General features: G+C 32.2%; 1 protein-coding gene across 1 annotated transcript; it reads right to left on the minus strand.

Moving 5' to 3' along the window:
• Positions 1-180: 180 nt before the first annotated feature.
• Smp_080560 (putative ladybird homeobox corepressor) lies at positions 181-14,854 on the minus strand (the record flags this gene model as incomplete). Its single annotated transcript, XM_018788799.1, has 4 exons — positions 181-252; positions 6,228-6,299; positions 10,580-11,623; positions 13,994-14,854. 4 exons carry the CDS (start codon positions 14,852-14,854, stop codon positions 181-183), a joined length of 2,049 nt encoding a protein of 682 aa, XP_018654305.1.
• Between the last annotated feature and the right edge of the window lie 7,332 nt (positions 14,855-22,186).

The following is a 22,186-nucleotide window of genomic DNA, read 5'->3' on the forward strand; positions in this document are numbered from 1 at the left end:
AATAGCCTATGACCTTGACCATCTTTTCCTGACATTTGTTAGCGAGTGAACGTTTCCTTAAGATCTGCTACAGGTTGAAAATGCATGATTAGTGGAGAAGAATGAAGATAATGCTTTAGCTGATCCTCAGTAAAAACATTCGTTCCAAGTCTGAATAATTCCGCAAACATGAAAAGAAATTTAAAGAACATAGTCGAATGGACCTATGTTAGAATCTGGCCTTTCCAATACCGCAGTCCCTAATATAGGTGGCTCACACAAGAAAATAAAATGAAACAAATCAGTGAATACTTTGATAAGGAAACAGTATCTTAACAGAAATACATATTATAGGAGATAATAAAAGCCTAGGGAACTACTGCTCTTAATACTGAAGGATTAAAAAAGGGTTATTTATCGAGTAGGTGATTGAAAAAGCATTTCGAGATGTCTTGTTTTGTAGATACAAAGTAAAATTAAGGAATGATCTAGATAGACAACCTCTTATTAGTGAGCTTAAAATATTCTCGTATGTTATCGTTTATAATCAACTGTTAGGTGAGGTTATTTCAGGTACATTTGAAAACTGAAAAACAGAACACTGTTCGATGAGACTGATGATAAGTGTGATCTATGTGCGACACCATCACATACCCCTCTACATTCATGTACTGGTTAGAGAATTTTGCTGTCGCCCCTGGCGAACGGTTTTATGGGTGGTATCATTTCAACAAAAAATCCCTATATGATCAGTTAGCGAACTAGTTTTGGTAGTTATGTACCGTGAAAGAACTCTGATCAAGAAGTTTTAGCCTAAAATATTTCCTCTGTATTACAAGTTCGTAGTAAGGGAAACTCGGGAATATTTGTTGATTACCTACTCCAAGCATATGGAAATCGATACCGAGTATACCAAAGAAAGGAGATTTGAGCAAATGTGAGAACTACAGAGGCATCATACTACTGTCAGTACCAGGAAAAGTTTTCAACAGTGTTGTTGAACCGGATGAAAGATCCAGAAGACACTCAGCTCCGAGATCAACAGATAGAGTTTCATAGGGAGCGGTAGTGTACAGATGAATTCGAGACACTACAGTCAATTATTAAGCAATCGTCTGAAAGAAACTTATCACTATACATCAGATCCTTTGATTATGAGAAAGCACTCGACAGCGTGGATAGGAGGACTTATGTAACCTTCTTGTACACTACGGTGAACCTGAGAAGATCGTCAACATCATCCGGGATTCATACGACGGACCACACTGCAAAGTGGTGCATGGAGGAGAGCTGTCAGACGAATTTCAAGTAAGGACAAAAGTCAGACAAGTCTGCTTACTCTCTTCCTTTCTCTTTCTTCCGGAGGTTGACTGAATTATGAAGACCTTCACACTTCAGGGGAAGCACGGGTTACAATGGACAACTCGAATTCAACTAGACAATTTGGACTTCGCAGTTGACCTTGTGGTGCTGTGCTTTGCTAATTTTTTATCTCGATAACCGTTATAATACAAATCTTATCAGTGCATTTAATCAGAAGGCAAAGAGAAGTGGCAGCTGCAGTTTTATTGACAAACGACGCAGGCCAGAAAGTTATAAGCACATGAGTAAATATTAGCGAGCGAAACAAAAATGACACGCATTGGTGATGGCAGGGAAGCCAACTCACTTTAATCAAGCATTAATCAATATTTATAGTCAGACAAGAATAAGTTACAGAGATGCGATGAATAGGATAAGAAGTGTACACACACCTACACTTATATAAAAAATAGTCGGTGTTAATAAGTGAATAATTAACAAGGTCAAAACATGACTAAAGATAGATAGGTAAATTGGCTTGTTCTGAAGCTAGAATAAGGCATATGGGCTTATAATAACAACCGATACTACAACCTGATATTCCTATCCCATACACTTCAACAAATGCAGATGAAGACAGCCAGTGTAGCAGCAGCCTGTGCAGCATTAGGTCTCAACATACACAAGGAAAAACCAAGATCTTCAAATACAACACGGAGAACACCACAACCATCATCAAAAATGTACAAGTATTTCTAAACAATTGTCTACGCAAGATACTCAATGTCCGTTGGCCGGATACCATCAGTAGCAGCTCTCTGCGGGAGAGGACAAACCAGCTTCGAGCTGAGGAGGAAATTAGGGAAAGACGCTGGGAGTGGATAGGACATATATTGTGGAAATCACCAAACTTCATCACGAGGCAAGTGCTAATTTGGAATCCTGAAGGGAAACAGAAAAGAGGAAGATCAGCGGACATGTTGAGTTTGAATTGGAAGCAGACATAAAAAGGATGTGTAGGGAGATGTTCAGGACAGAATTGGATGGAGAATGCTGGTGGACAACCCATGGATCTCCACGAGGAGTGACAGACGGAAGTAATTAATAAAATGCTTTTTGTTATAAATGGAAAGTCCAAGTCTAATCGGTTATACGATTAACATCCTTATATACTCCAGTGTATCTCAAACATAATTTAAGAATAATATAACGATGAAGTTTAAGATTGTTAAAGCGTGACAGCAAATGTTTTTTATGAAGAATATTACGTGTAAGTTGCAAAGGTCATCTTTATAACTTGAAAAGCTGTAGTTTTTGTCCGTTATTTATCATTTATAACTGTAACTAAGCAATCAACAGTAATGCGTGATAACAGATGAACGAAAGTTGAAAAATAAACATGAAAACAGTTTCCGAAATAATGATCAATATTTTCTGCTTAGGCAGTTGTTTTTGTTGTTATGGTGTATTCTGAGCTATATGTTTTAATTTGTTGCATGTATGTAAATAAATAATAACATGAGCTCAATTGAAAAAATATAAAAATTCTGGATCGAGATAATTCTAAGAATTTCTGAGAATCTTTGAATTCATTACATTCATATTAGTTAACAACCAACAGAAATATGAAATTAGACCCAGTCTATCAGCCCCCCTCCGTCAAGGTCATTTGGAAGCCTGGTGTAAGGTCGATGGAACAATAAGTTTAAATTGAATATAAGGTCGAACAAAATAATTGAATCTACTTGAATACCCGATCACAAATAAGGGCGATAGAACCAACTGACTTGAGCCTCGTGGAATAACTAAGATGCCCACTTCTATATGACATAAGTGTTGACTATACTGTCTGAACGGCAATGAAAGCTTTTCAGTCTACCTTTTAGCTCAGAGAACTCAACGGTACCGAGAACAATTACTTTTATTTTACCAGTCTCCCCAAAGTTTATGTACTTGATTGATCATTCTGAATCTCATTAATCTCAATAGTTTTTAAATCAGTTAGTTTTGCATTTCAATTATCAGGAAGTGCAATTTCTATAATTATTCACCGGATGATCCAATGTGATCAGCGCCTGTTGGTTTACGAAATAATAAAACAGACATTCGATTTGTTAAGTAAATTGCATTCCGGAGTTCTACCAATGTATTAATTGTTGCGATGATCCTGAAAATTTCTCGCAATAGACATGACAAGCTCAGGAAACATTAAGAAGCATTTTATCCAATCAGCGTTTGATTAGAAGTTTTGCTAGAAATAGCACGAAAATGAAAAGTCACATGTAGAGGTTCTGATTGGCTGATTACTACACTGCTACTATGTTTAGTAGTATTCTAGAATTTTCAGGAAAACCCAAGGACTTCTAAAATACTATAAAAACCCTATATTTTCTGTACGTAAATGAACATTTGGAGTAAAGTGCTTCCCGCATATTTTGTGCCTTTTCTCTCGTGTTCAAGTCGCTGTGTAGTTCTAGCTTGGGGGTTACGAAACTAGCTTAGGATCCGAATTTAGCATACAATCAGTAAGACGTATCATTAATAACTTAGTGATTAATATTTAGTCGTTCAAAATGAAAGTAATTTGCAGGTAGAGTCTCAGTAAAGATGCCAATTCGTTAATTTAGGTGCATTCACTTGAATTATTCTTATATATGGTACTGTTTAAAAATTTATCTTGTTGTCAAGAGATACCATCTAATCTAATTTACTTAGCATTACAGTATTTAAATACGAAACTCTGTGCTTCGGCTCACTTTGGCATGAACTTTGTTTGGCAATTACAAATTTATTTGTCTTTAAGCGATTTGAAAGCAGAAAGACTTTTTTCCATTAGATTGGGCATCTAATGGATTATTGATTAAAAATAAGGGAAATTCAGTCAAAAAATCTTTACGAAGAAATCATTTACTTAAGCTGTACATTCGTATTTGTAGTTGTTTGATAAATATAAGAGTCCAGTGAAAGATAGAAGAGATTACATCATAAAGTGATCTGAGATTTCAAATATCAAAAGAAGGCTCCATGACTAACAAGGGCTTGAAAATAATGGGAAGATAAAAATAATTTACGGGTCAGAGAGAAAAAGCTGGGGACATCTAAGTGTGTCGTGGCCATCGATTACGGCCATGTTTTCGTTTATTTAGTCATTTAATTGTAGATATTTTGGAATAATTCCTATCACAGAATTAATTGTTATAATTTTTCCCATTATGATTGACTTAGCTACATCTGACAAATCGAATTGAGATATATGAAAGAAAACGAAGAACCTAAAGGTCACAACAATAATAATTGAACAATAATCATGAATTGTTAGAGGATAATAATAATAATAAATGATTATAGTTTAAAAACCCGCAAAATAATGATGAAAAACAAGAATAACACCAAAATATATTGGAAAAGGAAAGTAAGGTTATGGAAGAGTGAGAGATTGGACGCAGAGTTCGGTCTTAAATTGATGGGACGTGACTCCATAGTGGTGGACAGGTTTTTGATTCGGCAGCCCTTTGATCCAATTCTTTTTACTGTATAGTTTACTTTTAAGCACAACGTCTTTGGAACAATGTGCCCAGAGCTCATCAGCTAGTGATAGTTTTGCATCCCATTTCGAAAACCACGCTGGGTAATATTCTGAGACGCATTTAGAAAGTTTTTGCTTCGTGTGACCAATAGAACCTGCCCCACAAGAGAAAGCAAATTTATATATATGCAAATCGATGTAGAAAAGGACATTTTATTCTCTGAATTCTCTTTATTTTCATTCAGTGTCTCAGTGGCTTATTTTAAGTATTTAAGGGGTTAGCTTGCTTCTTAGGTTAAAAGTATAGCATAAGTGCTTTGATAGGTTTTCTAAGGGAGTAGCAATAACAAACAATGGAAAGTCATGTAAAATATCTTTTTCAAAAGGTTCATTTAATTTATTGAGTAAGCTGGGTTAAAAACGTCGTTAGAATAATCCTTGTGAACCAAATACGTGTGTAGTCGAATAAAATTTCTCACTCTGATTAGTTTCTACTTCTTACGTTTATTGTGGAATTCGATCTTTGGCTAGGAGATATTGCAAAGTTAAGTGAGGTTGAATTTCGTCATTTATATTATTCTGATTTGCAACGAACAGTAAACTGTTAAATACAATTAGTTAAGTCATAATTCATTCGGTGAATCTTCTTGAAGTAAAGTTTCCGAACCAAGTTTTAGTTTAAGCACACGTTATTTACAGATTTGTGCGATTTGAACCGGTATTATCTTCATGCAGCAACCACAGATAATTGGTTAATGTCATCATTACTGCCAGAAATCTCCTTATCAAGTAATTCGGTGTGAGGGCTACTGAAAGTTTTAAGGTTGTAACCTTAAATCTTCTGCTTGTTTGCTCACTTTAGCATTAGGTACATTTAGTCAGAAAAACTGGTACCACTCTTTAAAGCTGGAAGTCACAAATAATATCTTCCAAGCTGGGATCTGTTCACATGACCTCTAGAAATTGTTCTAACTATGCGGTAGTGAATACTGAGAGATTTAATTTAGAATGTACATTCAAGAACTCTGGGTAATACTGTTTGTATCACGTAGCCTAATATATTCCTATGTGAAGTAACTCAATTCTTAAATAGCTTTATAAGAAAATTCGTGGGTGAGATCTAAAGTTACTCAGGTCTGTTAGCGTGCAAAATATGTTTCAATTTACTGATACACTATTAATTAGTGCGAGCATTTCAAGACTCAGGCTAACATCTCTTAATGTATCGATGTTAAACCCTCAACATTCTTAGTAATTTTGTAGACTTTAGGATGAAATTTCAATGGTTTAAAAACAGATATGTTAACAGATTTATGTATGATTTTCTTTCTTGAAAAATATAATTATCCACTCTGTATTTATCGAATTGATGAAATTTATACTAAGAAAACAATACAAGTTTTTACCTTGAACTATTTACACCTGGTAAACGCTGAAGCTCCAATGGCCCATTTGTTGCTTCAAGTTCATAGATTTCAAATACTTCACCTAACTAATGAACCTAAAATTATAAATAAGTTGAAATAAGAATATAATAAACGGTTAATAATTTTTTCAAGTGATAACAACCATAGAAACAAAAAGTACATTCAAACAATAGTGAGCTTTCAATGACCAACTACTTGAAATTTCTTTTTGATTTAATTTTTTCAAATGTTAAGTAGATATTTAGTAAAAGTGATTAGTAATATATCTTAATTATAAGTACTTAGGGATATAAATTTTTTCGTTTACTTAAAGAAAACCAGACCAACTGTGTTTATTCATGCTTGAATAGATATGTTCACTTGTGTGTTTAGTCTGGTAATACAATGTTTTAAGTGCCCACGACTCCAGACACCATCAGCTCAAAAATAATAAAAAAACATTGAACTGTAATGTTTTTTTTACTCTTCAACTAACAGAATTATCATAGTAAAAATTAGGAGCTGTAATTCATTCTTTCAAATTCATTCCATAACTGGTTATCGTTTGCTAAAAGACAATCAAACATGAAAAAGAGTTAATAGTTATTTTGCTCCGTTTCTAGTAATATTTGCGCGGTCTCACGAAATCATTCAGGTTGAAATATGTGGACCACTTAATTACAACTTACCGGTTTCATAATGTTCTACTCTCCTTGACATCTGAAGATACTATTGTGGTGTATGCTACTTATGCCGACAGATCTAACTAGTATATAAAAGCGCTCGGAAGTGGAATGCATTCCAGCATAAGACCTAATTGAAGAGAACAGGAAGGGAAACAGAGAGCCATTAAATTAACAACATAATTGCAAGAATCATGAAGTATGTAAAGGAAAACTGATGGAACATGTCCAAATAATGTATTTAATACATGGTTTTCGTATCGCATGAAGCCATTGTGCCTTGCAAAATGGGAAAATAAATTTGTTTACCGTACCTTAGCCTTCGTTCACTAAACAATGACTGACACTGGTTTTAATGTTTATAGGGTCCCTTAATGAAGAGTCTGACGACGAAACGAAACAGTCCCATAATATTTCCTAAATTTTATGAATGATATTGTTCGTATTACTCCGTGTTGTAAACAATCGTCAAGTTATAAATAATTTATATTGAATAGATCTGACCACCACTGAAAACCTGGAAGAACAGGACGGCCGTTCCATTCCAGCACGGAACTCCTCAGCAATCTCCACCCACGACCCCGCATGTGGGACTCGAACCCAAAACCTTCGGTCTCACTCGCGAATGGTTAACTTCTATAACACTGAGCCATTATCCAACAGTGTTAATGTCACACAATGATCCATTCATGATATCAATTTAAACTCAACAATCTCTAGAACCCTATAGTGATATTAATAATTTGCTTATCATATCATTTGACCTGCTAATTTTATTGAATAACTTCTAACATTAGGAATGAACTTGGTGTTCAAATAATGAGAACTATGTTAACAATTAAACAGCTAACTTAATTCTTATGAAATAAACATGCGAAAAACAAAAATGTCTACAGAATCAGATTAATTAACTGCATTTTATTGCATTTTTCACATCACCAGTCAACAAAATATTTTAAATGCAAAATTAGTGTGTAGTTTTAATCAGGAGAGATTTTAAGGACTTAAGATAAGTAATCAGATTGATAGTTCTGAAGTTTTCGATATCATTTTATCATGTTACACTACCTGCGAAAACCACTGAGAACATAATGTTAATAAAAAAAGGATGAAATTCGAATTGTTTACCTTTTATCCATTAATAGGGTTAATCACGTTGTTTAAGTTTAAAAAGAAATCAAGAATAATCATCAACATTTCTAATTTAAATTTAGATGGAATAATGATACCTTGAGACTTAAATCATTTTCATGCACATCCAAATTGACATATTCACTTATAAATGAGATGACAAGTATATATTTACTTAAGGCAGGTACTTTCATCATTAGAAGTATGGTTCTGTGTGCATTTTCCAAATTACGTTTAATCTTTCTTGTAATTTAACACATCCTTAGTTTTATTTATTTTATATCTGGAACAAAATTTATTATAATTCTCTTGTTCATGTTATATAGTAGAATAATTTTTCAATAATACATACTGGTCGCTTCGTTAAAGCAGAATTTTAAAATGCTGAAATACACTCCAATCTTTGGTTTCTGATAGATACTTTTGTTCCTAATTATCATTTTGTCAGTATTTTTTGAAATAGGAAATTTGTGGAGCTTTCCAAAGTCAAAGTATAGCAATTGTCACAAGACCTTTATATACTATGTTTATTTGATATGTATTCAAGGGTTGGGACTATTGAGGAATCCAATACTGGACTTGGTGGCTCCTAAAAGTTAACGGATCTATGGATGAAGAATATTGAAGAGCCAAGTGCACTGATTTTCGGAATTATTTCTAAACTTTTAGGGTAAATAGGGCCTTTCTACTGACTTGATTAAAAATCTAAGTTTGCAGTTTACTTAAACCAATGTATTTAAGTAATATCAACCTTTTTTCTTTTTGGAGTCATTTATCTTATCGATGCTGCAAAGGCACTTAAAATCTTTACTAAACCACAATTTTCACCATAATAAGATGAAGGATACTTGAAAATAATCACTAAATCTTACGTGAAAAGTAGCTATGATTTTCAGTAGGACACTAATATCTGACAAATATTACTAACTATATTCTAAGTGAAACATAGCTTTCTTAGTGCAATCAAATTTATGGACTTCGAAACAATCAGTAGGTTTTAATTATTATTATTCAATTGTGATAAAATCATTTAGTATAAGAGAAAGTATAACCCTTCAGAAATGAAACCATCTTAATTTATAATTTACATTATTATCTGACTTTAGCTAGACGATTACTGAAAACCGGATAGGCGTACAAAGCTGCTCATGGAATGAGACTACTCAACAGTGTCTATACAGGGATCAAATTCAGAAACTTATGGGATCGAGATAAATTCTTTACATTCAAAACACTAAGTCGGCATCTGATAATTCGCATTTATAACTTCAATCGATTCGAGATTTTGCTCAACCATCATCGATTGCGATTGATGTTGTCTGTTTCGTTCCTAATACGACTGGACTCTATTGATCATAGTTTCATTTATAAAGTTTCATAACTAGCATTTTATTCACATAAGTAATAATTCAGGCTATTAATTAGAATGATAATTATTTATTAGCAAACTACTAAACAGACTAGTTATTAAGTAGTCAGACAACAATAACTTTCACTATGCTTCTCTGATAGCTTTACTGTATTTTATTCTCTGGATATTCTTCTTCAGTGGCTCGATATCAAACACCTAATGAACTTAAAGGTTAGTGGTTAAATCAACTAATTGATTAAACCGTCGTTACTTTAATATTATCAAATGATTTGAAAAATGATGTGAATATAGTGGCTGAATAGGTTAGTGTAAATATGGCAACTGTCCTACAATCAATTTCGATTATGGTTAATTTTGGTTAAGCCCTTCTATTAACTTACTTACCAGACAATGTTATTTGAACAGTAACAACACGCATATTTCTTTGTACTGTTATGATCACTAGATGACATGACAAACTCTACCTAAAATGTTGATTGCTTAAACATCACTCAATGATCATCCACCTCCCCATGTATATTTGTACTCAGATTCTATTATTAGCTTTTTGCTTTGCCCTACTGTGCTCTTATGCAATGTGATTATACATTTGCCAATGTGTTTGCTCACATATACACTTATTCGTCTCTTTGCTTGATGTGCTTATAACTTTGTGATCTTCGCTATCCGCTAATAAACTGTAGTTGCCGCCTCTCATTGCCTTCTGATTGATTTCAAACACTTTTAGGATTTATGTTATAACGCTTAATGAGGTGATCGATTAACGAAGCAAAGCCATTACATACGCTTTCTGGGACTTTCAGACGATGTGATAAAATTTGATCGATTTCGTCATATACATGTGAGTAGTTATACATAAACACATTTTAAAAACTGAGTTCGGTGAAAAATATGATCAAGTTTGTGTATATTTATTTATGACCATTGGTATTTTGAGTGCAATTAATAAGTTTAAATAAAAAGTACAGCGATTAGTTTAATCAGTAATGTCGTAAGATTGAAATGAAAGTATATGTACATCATATAGTTAGTTTGAATATATTCTTTTCCAATTAATCGTCATTGCATTTGACTATTGTGATGCTGAAATGGAAGTGATTAGTGGGGATTGAAATGAGTCGTTTTGGCTCATGTAACGGGATTTTTCAGTGATACCACTAATTAAATTAACACTGGTCACTTTTGTGTCAATTTGATTAGTTATACTTCTTTCTCTTTGTAAATTATTTAAATTCAGAATACAGTCCGATGAAAATGGACTGTACATTATAGAGTCTGAGGATCCTTGTAATTGAGTATAATATTGTCGACCATACATCAGTTGCTTAAATAAGAATATTGAAGGCCATGTATTTAGAAAATATCCTGTCATATTTCCATCTACGTATGACTGACTAGGTACCAGTGAAGCGCATGTAGATAATGTATTAGAATTTGTGATGAAATGTTTAGCCGCATTAAAATTTACAATCTCATTTGAGTTAACAGATGTATGATCACGCATCTTATCAAAATCTTTTTCAGGGTGAATATTGGAATTATGTGAAGTGTAATTGTTTTGAACATCAGTTTGAAAATGAAACATAAATTTGGGGTATTCCTCAAGTACCTCTTTTGGATTTTCCTCATATTTTTTATGAGTTTGACGTTTTTTTGTATTATTCAATGATTGACTTTCCATCATATTTTCAATCATAAATTCTGTTTTCGCCTTTTTCGTTGGTATGGAAGCGTCTATTTGTATGTGTGTTTTGACTGATTTATCTAAATCATCTACATGTGATGATGAGGACGACGATGATGATGCTTCATTACTTGAGTAAATACTGTCACTCCAATTTGTTGTACATGAATATAACCTATAGTGTTTAGAATTCGAAGCGTTTAACAGACTGTGGGTGCTGCTTAGAGTTAAGTCATTTACCATAAATCCTGAATCATCAATACTTTTATGTTTATTTGTAGCAGTAGTAGGTGGTGACATTGTCTGATTAGTATGAAGTAAAGGGGAACGTTTACGGTTTCCACCATTAAACATAGCTTTAACATCTTCCCATGCATAAATAACTTCAAGAGGTGGATTAGGATCAATTAAAAATAAATGACGTCTCCATGCATTGAAATTTGCAGCATCTGGATGACGATACATTGATTTCAATGAAACATTGTCACTTTTTTTTGGTGAATGACAATGAAAAATAAATTTATTTGGTGAAAAATAACTCTATAAAATAAAAAAAAGAAATTTCTACACTAAACTATTTAATATAATGTACCTTAACAAAAAATGGAATTCTACTAACACCTCTGGATGTAATCAAAATGAAATGCAAAATAAAATAAAGATTAAAAGAAAACTTCTCAACGGAATGTTTTTAGATGACTGATATAATTTACAGAAATGAAAACAGATGAGTAGTGTAAAACTTGCTTATCCTGGTTGGTGATTTCCTGGCACAGCGTGTACACACGAACCAACATAGTACATAACCTGAACTTTAATAAATCTTTAGAACCATAAGTTGCAATTTAGATTTCCAGTGTGATGCACCCAGAGCAGAACTCAGGAGTCTTTATACTTAGGTGCTCCCAAGCATGTCTCCTTGGCTAAAGAATTCAAACACCAAGTCTACAATTGCTTTAATCCCTTTTCCTGTGATGAATAGGAATTATTGACTCAGGATATATATATGGAAGTTTTCCTTCGATTATATTAGATTCCAAATAATATACCAAAAGGTGAAATATTACATCTTATCTACGCAGCGAAGGCCATTAAGATCAGCTCGTAGGAATCAAACATATTTATGAAACAAAATGGAATGCTCAGCTTCTTTGTTTACTATGTCCTGCAGAAGTCAAAGACAAGGTTATTGCAAAGAACAGCTTGTCTAAACATTCACTGTTTCTTATGATATACTTAATTTAACCTTAGTAACAAGTTTGGTTCTTTTTCTAGTAAAGTACAATTGACTAGAATTTCAAATAGAAAAAAACTATTTTCTGGAAAGTCTGTAATGAAAAGGAGTAATTTTCAAGATTCCAAGACCGCTCGTCGTAAAAAATCTTCATTCGAAAGATTGGTTTACAAATAGAGGAGAGTGGAAGTTAAGCTAAATCACAGTAAGTGCTTGTATCTTCTGAAATAAGATGATCTGTTCATATCCTAATAATTCTACAAAATAATAGATTTCACAATGGTAACTGACAAAGCCTTGAATTCAAAAGCTTATTTATCTTAATGTGCTCAAGTGAACACATAAACCAGTCAGTTTCTCACCAGTTGATTTACTAGAAAAATTTTACATTAAACATTGACCTAACTAATATTAACTTCTATGAGGTTTGGACTTATACCCAGTGAGGTGAAAATATGGTGGAAGCTTCCGCTCAGTGTTAGGGTAAAAATTTTTTCAAGGTCTTGTAATTTTAGAAGATTCTCAAAAAGATGCCTAATTATAAGGATATACGATGAACCAAATTAGGAAAAACGTACATATTTTGACTGATAAATTTTACCGAAGCAAGAAAAAATACTTTGAATTCCTAAGCTTATTGAAATTCTACTTACATTAGTTCCCAACATCAATAATAATCATAAGTATCTTATGGAGGAGGGCTATATCACTGAATCCCAGTTAAATTTCGCCACTGGACTTAGAAACCGTTAGTTCACTCAAAGGCGAGTTTGTGACTGGACGATACTGTGGGATACTAAACTAAAACAAGGCTGATGCACATAAATATTCTGCCTTCAGTAGCTTTTCAGTTGATGTCAATTAATAATGAAATAAATCAATACACACACACACGTTATTGTATCTTTGCATTATTTTCGTCATTGCTCAGGTAATTTTTTCACAGTCTATCTTAACAGAGATTAGATAGAATGATCAAAGTATCAAGTAGACCTACAGTATTTAAAAAATGTTATGTGAAGCAGTAATCTGTATTTCGACTGACTGAGTAAAATTCATGTTTGTTGGGAAACATTTGTAAATCCTATCTACCATCTTTACTCAAGCCATTCGACAGGTGCTAGTGACAAGATATCATGACAGTAATTACTACTAAGTGGTCGATTAGCGTATACAGGGTCAGTTGATAATTAAATAGCTGTATGATGACACTTGTCTTCATTATTGACTTTCCTGAGTTGGAATTTCTAGGGAGTAAATTATGTCCTCAAACTTAAGTATATGCGATGATAATAGCCAAATTATCAAGAAACCTAGAAACGGACATGCATACCGACAGCCTCTGATCAACCCAACTACCAGAATTTTTGCAAGAATAGAATACTCAAAAACAGACCTTTTACACTTGCACTCATAGACAAAATATACAAAAGTCAACATATGATTGCCCGTTTGTGGGGATTTAAATCTAAGGTGGTTGTTACAATACTTAGTCAAAGAGGTCTTCTAAGATGGAATAAAATATCTGGATGGATCAGTTGACAATAGACGTTTTAATATTGCTTAGATAGTGAGATATATGATCTGATGTTAAATGAAAATGTAAATCGTCTGAAAACGCTTTGCAATCGAAATTTAGGAAAAGAATACAGTGACTTTCAATTAAAAAAACTCACTTGACAAATGTAACAACGTATACATTTAGCCCTGGAACTAGTATATCTCGATGGTGAAAAAGCACCTTGACATCCCCATCCACAATGATGAACCACTTGGAATATAAAATTTTCTGGTAGTTTAGGATGTTGTGGTTCATCTAAAAACGATTTGATCAATCTTTCAGCTTCTCTATACGTAATTGTACCGCAGCGCCTTGATGACGCAGGCATCGCACCAGCTTCTCTTAATAATTCTAGTTGGCTTGGTGTACACTGAACGCATGTAATACCTAATGCAACACGTCTGTTATGTATTTCATTATATGAATATTGTTTTAACAGTGTGGATGAAATTTGTGCTAAACACAAACGTTTAACACCACCCATATTTAAGCAAACTAGAGGTTGATCTCTAAGTTGTATTGTATATAAATTATTATTACAATGATGACGCTGATGATCCATTGATTTCTCATTTGGTGAATTATTAAGAGATTCTTCATCCGTGTAATTTATTTTCGCATTAAATGACGAAGTTGATGCATTATAATAGTTATGGTTGTCAATACTGTTATACTGATTAGATGTAAGTGATGTATTTGGTTTGTTTAAACAATTAAAGTTATCATCAACTTTACTGGTTTCAATTTCATGTGAACCCCTTTGTATTTCACATTGATCCATGTCTGATACACAATTCGAATTTTGTAGTTCTTGAACTTTCTTCGATTCTTTTTTCATAGCGTTTTCATTATGATCAGTATGTTTCTTTGTGCAATTAACATTATAGTCTGAATCAATTTCTTGATTAGCTGAAGACCTGAAACCATATAAAATATCGCTTAGACGAAATTGTGAACTGTATACTTTTAAATCCATGATAGTACTGGAGAAATTTCACTATGTAGTACCTGAAATTTCAAAAAGACAAAGTCACAAAATGAGGACGATAAAAATGTTGGTAAATGAATGGAAATTAAATGGTATTCAAAATGTGATTAGTTGTAAATTTTCAGTCTCAGGGTCTTTTCTAGTGACCTATATAATCGAAAAATATTTATTAATTATTCTTTGATGATGAATATACTTAAAAATGGTTGTACTCACTAAAAAACATATTGCCGTTAAAGAATAATTAAGACGATACCCTTACACATAATAACAAAGTAACTTAATCGAATGGACGGATGAAATTGTACTGTAGTATTATAAATCCAGTGTTTACAATATTATATTTAGTAGTAAGTAGTGCTTGATTGTATTTCATCTTTTATTGAACATATACAGGAATGTTTTATCTAGAACAATATAAGAGCCGTGTTATCTTTAATATCTGTAATATTCAGGCGTATTATCTTTGTTAATTGTCCAGATTTTTAATCTTTAATATATGAGGAGCCTTATTTATTTTAATCAAACAAAAGTACCATTGAAAACTTGAAATCACCTAACAGTCGTTTCGTCCAAGTATGAAACTCCTTAAAAGTGAGAATCTAGGATCTCGAACACGGAAATAGAACCCATGACCTTCAGTATCGCGCGTCAACACTTAATGTCTAAACCACTGAGCAGACATACAATGATCTCAATGTCTGATTTTGATCAATACACGTTATTACTCAACCACCTTCCATTATCATGATCGGGTAAGTGCTTCCCACCCGACACAGATGAACTGCACTGGTCACAACCTCAATGATAAAACTACCGTTTTATTTCACAGTGCGTTTCCCAGTGCACAATTGATGTGAATGAATCTAATGAGTACCTGTTTCCTAACTTACACATATTGCAACAATTGTTTCCATATTTGATTTGTTTTTGAACTAATAATGTTTTATAGAGTTCGTTGCTGATAAGTTTGTATAAACAGTTTATTAAAAATTGCATTGATTATTGTTGCAAAGTTCTATAGGTCACAACAAAGCTTTTGGTTTCATTGCTCCATGTCTATCATCCGGAAGAACAAAGCTTAAGTAATCATCTGACAAAACAGTTATTACTTATTCATATTTACTTTATACAAAAAATGATCAATGATCGGGTTTTGAGCAAACACAAGATTTTTTAAATCACCTTTAAAAATTTAAAAAATTTTAAAGAAATAAGTTTTATTCAAGAGGATTATACCTTCTGACAATTCGTTCGTTTTCCCTTACGCCATATTTGATATTATAAGTGTTTTAAATAATAACCTGACGCTTAGGGTGAAATAGATTTGAACAAATTAAAAAAATATTGATAATTAGTAACTCCATGAACCAATGAGTTAAAGTTATACCAACCGTTTCATAGAATTAAAAAACATAAATTTCAAAGATCTGCCTAACAATCATGATAATAACAAAGAATTCAAGCGATAAAGTTAATGCTTATTAGAAAAGAATTACGCCATTTCCAAGAAATGATATTCTGACACCAATGACGTTTTGTTCTGTATCACAAGTATGTCTACAACTACTGTATTTTATTTATTGTCAACTATCTACTATTATAAGTAAATTTAAGTAACATAATAATCGATATTGATCAGTAATATATAATTAAAACGATGAAAGCTAATGATAAACTCTCTATTTTCTTAACTGTCTGACGGAACAATCAAATTTCCGAACAACAATACAGCACACATCTTATCTGGTTCACACAATTTAACAAGGTTGTGTTGTTAAACTGCAATTAAAAATACTTTGTATGGTTATGAACAAGAATTCTTATCAAAAACAGTTAGTTGTTTAGAGAAACTACACCAGCTCAATAGTAACTAAATAAAAGGAATGTATCATGGAGATTTTCTCAATAACATAACCAGCCGTTTATGTTTTTTGATGAGTCCTCCTTTGCTAACTCAAAGTATGTATGTGAATGTAAACAAGTCGCACAACACAGTTAGTTTAATTAATTAACATTCAATCTTCACAAATTATTCCACATTTATCAGTTGTCTAGTATTTTATCATTAATCGAATATGGTTATTATGAAAGTGTAGAATCAGTTAAGAATTATTCAATTTATAAAGTCAAATAAATCATTTACTTAAGGTAAAATCTTAATTCATGATACAAAAATTTCCCAAAACACAGAAGTATCAATATAAGTTGGCACTCTGTTACAACTTTTTAGATCTGAAAGACATTAGAAATTTAAGAAAACATGCTCCTTTAACTGATGTCTGATCATGACGAAAATTACCCTTGAAATATACAAAAATCTATACAAAACCACCTTACTTATTATCGGTTAAGTGCTAACCTTACAAAACGTGAATCGATTTCTTTGTTTATTGGAATATAAAATGAAGCTAACAGTCATGTTTTGAATCGTTGATGTAGTCATTTAACCAAACTGATACCAATCATATGTTTGTATTGTGAATGATTGGAAATCCATTTAGCTGCTATTAAAAAAACGTAGATTGACTTGGTTGATAATTTTGGTTATACTTCTTATCAAAAAGGCTATACCTTGGAGTATGTTTTACGTAGAATCTTTTATATGTAAGTAACAGTCACTTTTCATTTAATAATACAACACCAAATGACTAAGCAAACGTGTGATCATCGTTAATTTGGAGGAAACATGATATGTGCCAGTTAATGGGATATATTAAAACTTCCCAACAGTTATCACTTAGGTACATCACATTATTTCACGTTTAAAATCGATAGACGTACCATTCACTCAAAATATAAATTTCGAAATTAAGTTCTGGAAATCTAATAGAGATTGACGTTATTAATCATAGATCAACTAGATAAGGTTTAAAAATTCACTGATCAGTCTGATTATGACTAGTGATCATATTTACTTTAACATTCCAGTCATCCTCTTTAAAACGAACTTACTTCAACAGCCATTTACGAATTATTTTACAGTTGTAGTTGATCGTCAAGGTATAAAGTGACTTTTGAAACCATTTGTTTTACATTATGTATTCTATCTTCCGAAAAGTTCCACTCCAAAACGTTTTTAAAACCGTTTAATTATTATGATGGTCTTGTAATCTCTGAGCTAGATGGTTTAACTGAGATTTCATTATCAGAAATTTATAGACCCATCTGGTTCAGATCAATGGTAATCAATAAATACGTCGGGACAAATTCAGTCTATCAATCAATGTGTAATGGGTCAATCATTCACATGGTCAGAGGTCAACGGAACAAGACAATCACCAGAAATGCCAAGACAAGTCAATGAGACAAAATTTACGAAAACAATGAAACACAAACAACACATCAGAACAAATTGATTTAATTCTCACAGAAGAACTAAGACATTTCGTTCTAAATGGAATAAGCCCTGATGATATTGTCCAAAGCTACAGTACAGGTTTCACGGGTAATCCACTCAGCCCAGAGTATACAATACAACAACAAACTCATCTGAGTTGTAAACCTTCTCTATTAGTTTAAAGTTTACTCAATCTTTTGTAACCATTTACTTCCAATTCAGAGTTAATACTGTCCTTAGAAGAATATTTTCATAACAAAGCACCTAAAGACAAATTATCATCTCTTGAACTTCACTGTATAATATTTCAAGATGTTGTTGATATGCGAGATGCAAGGTTACATGCTAACGCCATGTAACTTGTTGGTGACGACTAAATTTAGTGAAAAAAACACTTCTATGAAGACAAGGCAGAAATTTCACTTTGCTTTACTTTTAAGCGTCTTATCGATGAATGGCTTAAGTAACTGTCAGACGCGTTTCCTAAATGGTCACAGACTTCAATCAATCATCAACTTTATCTCAATAATAGAATCCGTCACCATGAGTTAGACCATGACTACTTATTAACACATATCAGGTAAATAACAGTTACGATAAAGAAAGGCTAACAACATAAGTAAATACTTCGACTGGTTAACACGGTGAAGTTAGAACGATTAAAAGTTATATACAGTGTAATCTAAGGTCTATATTTTGAGTTTGAATCTATCACTATACTGATAATTATTAGCTAGAAATTCTTGAACATTTCATGAAGTTAGTTCTTTTTATAAATTTGAACAGAGCAATAACAATAATGTAAATTCTTTCTATTTATTGATCTCTCTTTGGCTTCTTATAACCGCGTTTGTATTGAAAGTTAACTTTGAAACCACAAATATTGTTGAGAGCAGCTGATAAGAAATCACAAAATAAAAGGAATCCATATTACTCTCCATCAATTGTTGGTTCTGTTTAATTCATGATTTTAGGAAAACATGGAGACCTGGAAAATAGTCACCTTCTAGTATTAAAATCTTTAATGATACATGAAAATCTATCAAATCTGTCAGTAATTAAAAGCCTTTACTGAACTACCGAATCTAATCAATATTTCTAAATATTTAACACTGGCTATTCGCATAAAATATACTGCTGATAAGTATTAGTTTCACTATAAATAAAAACTTCCGGTAACTGACCTTGTAGATATAGAACTGCTGTCAGGTGTTAAAATGACAAGAATTTGTACTGTCAAATATTTTCGCTATATATATATGTAGCTAATTTTATTTATTCTTTTCAGGATTTTTAATAAAAGCCACATAAGACTCATAGCAATAAATTAAATAATTTCAGTTTCCCAAAAATTAGCTTACTTTTCATCTTCTGATTGGTTAACTGTTGTTGTTTTTTTTTTGAGACAACCATTGAACTTGGTGTTCACAGTTCCAAGTTGCAACAAGAAAACGACAACTAAGAGAGAAAAAGAGAAGAACGAGAGTGAAAAGAAAGGGAGGGAAAAGAATGAGAACTAGAGTGAATTCATATGAGCTTTGAATTAAAATAAAGGTCAGAGAAGTAGATTGACGTATAGGAGAAAGAGTCAGAAAAACGGTCATCTACAAGTGAAAATATTTTGAATTAGTAATCAAGATAAATTTTAACTTCTACCTATGTACATATGAATGTGTTTGTGTTCACCTATAGGAGACAGGATGAGGGTATTTGTCTAGAAATCTCTTAACAAAATGAAACCAACTATAAATTTTGCTGTAACCAATACAAATAACAAATTTATAAATAAAAGTATTACAATAAATCTTTTCAGTACTTTTCAAAATTTATTTTCTCATTAAAAAGGGGGAAAAGAAATATATAAGTACGGAGAAATCCGTTACAATATTTATTCTGATGGGGCTTCAAAAGTTGATATATTATTGTTGATGATAATGAAATATCCTCATAGAAACAAATACTAGCTAGAGAATTAACAAGATTTACAGAAAGGTTTTTTATTCAGGCAAACTTTTTAAAATATATACTAAGAGTTATTTGAGAAATATGAATGAATTACGAAAAGAACAAGCAAAACGACGTTGATAATACTGGAAGATGATGAATAAGCCTGGATTGTCGGAGCATCGTCAATGGATTTTCATTATTTCCAACTTAAAACTCAAATGTAAAAAATTATGATAATAAAGAGTTAGGATTCAATTAACAGATAGCATTATATCCCATCGAGATTTACAAATGGTAACTTGTTTCTCAAATACATCGTGATTCTCGTTCAATTTTTTTGTTTCGATTTTCAAAGGATAAGCTTAAATTTTGGCTGTATATTGTGGAGTTAGCTTTTGATATAGCTCTAAAATACATGAGAATTCAAGACAATTCATGCTTTGAATCCATACCACTCAATACGATAACAACGGTAGTTACAGAAAATGACTTTTGTTAGCGGCTAACTAAATTTAGAAATTATGTAATCAATATAATATTCAGATTGTGACTGTTCCTTAAAAGTTCAAAAGATATGAAAGACGGTTTTTAACTTCTGAGTAGGCATAAATGAAATCAGGAGTTGTAGTTTCAGTTCAAAAACCCAATTTAATCGACCAGGTTTCCATGCTATCTCTAATCTAGATGACACCAGATCATAATAGAATGAACTTTGTTCTGATATTTAGAGCAGAAATTCATTGGTACTAACTGATGAGAAGTTTTTGTCATCTAAGATTTCCAAGTGCGCTTTGTTGCTAAATGTCAGTAACATCGAAACACAAGTTTAATGTTTGCTATCGATCATACAAAAATCATCGATTGTTAGACAATAATTTGTGAAGATGTTAATTTAATCAACTTAGTGACCACGTTGCAAATTTGGTTAACAAAATTCAACCACTGGCAATCTTGTCGCAGCCGAATAGAAAGATATATCGAGTAGCGAATAAAGGTATCTTTAACCACTCTAACTCACTAGTTACTTCTTTTACTGCATCTTTGAACTATATACGTCTATTTAGCTGAGGGAATATCACTTCCTATAGGATTATTGATCAAGCAATCAGATGCATGTGAACAAGCCTTGAACATGGGCTCTTTTAACTTTTTTGCGCTATCCGCAAGAACGCAATTGAGAGTCAATCTTTCATTAAAATAATAGTTTATTTGATGAACTGTATTTGTTGACAATTTCGAATGAAATGTAACATCATGTTAATAGTTTCATTTAAACTACCCCTGACAACACTATTTGTTAATATGTACTTGTCTTTATCTATTTGCACAAAGAAGTCGGTTTATTAAATTTTGTGTATCCTGCCAGTGAGTGAATTATTTGATTTAAAAAACAAATCATTGGATGGAAGTATCGCTGAACTTCAAGTTTTCATTTCGCTATTATACAATTTCAAAGTTGATATTATACGCTCTGATACATTTTAAAAATTATTTCTTCATTTCAGTGAAGTGTAATTAAAATAAATTCGAACAAAACTGTATTATATAAAGGAGGTGAAGTTTAAGCTTTCCTAAAATATGATTATGTCTAGCTACTCACAAGTTAAATTTCTTCAAGACTTATCAAATTCCTTTTAGTCGACTTTCGAGAGGGATTAGACAGCTGAATATTACATCAGATTTTTAAACCTAATATTTATATTTGTCCACTGACCATTTATTTCTAATTTATTTTTAGCTACAGACTAAAACTAGCCAAAGAAACTTATTGAAAACCAGTAAACATTGCACATATATCTTATTCTAGTTTAAGACCCATTAGGGGCTCTCACTGGTGACCGCATATGTGATAGAACGCAATATATTTAGGTCCTACGGTGACCACGATATCATTTAGCCAATGGGGCCACATTTCTCAAATTGAGAGCTATTTTAGAGCTGTATATTTTTCGTAAACCATGAAACTGAAATGTTTGTTTTATGTCTTAAAATCACTTCAATATTTATATTAAGTTTAAAATAAACTGTATTTA

Source organism: Schistosoma mansoni, chromosome W (assembly GCF_000237925.1).
Source record: "Schistosoma mansoni strain Puerto Rico chromosome W, complete genome".
In the NCBI taxonomy this organism is placed as follows: Eukaryota; Metazoa; Platyhelminthes; class Trematoda; order Strigeidida; family Schistosomatidae; genus Schistosoma; species Schistosoma mansoni.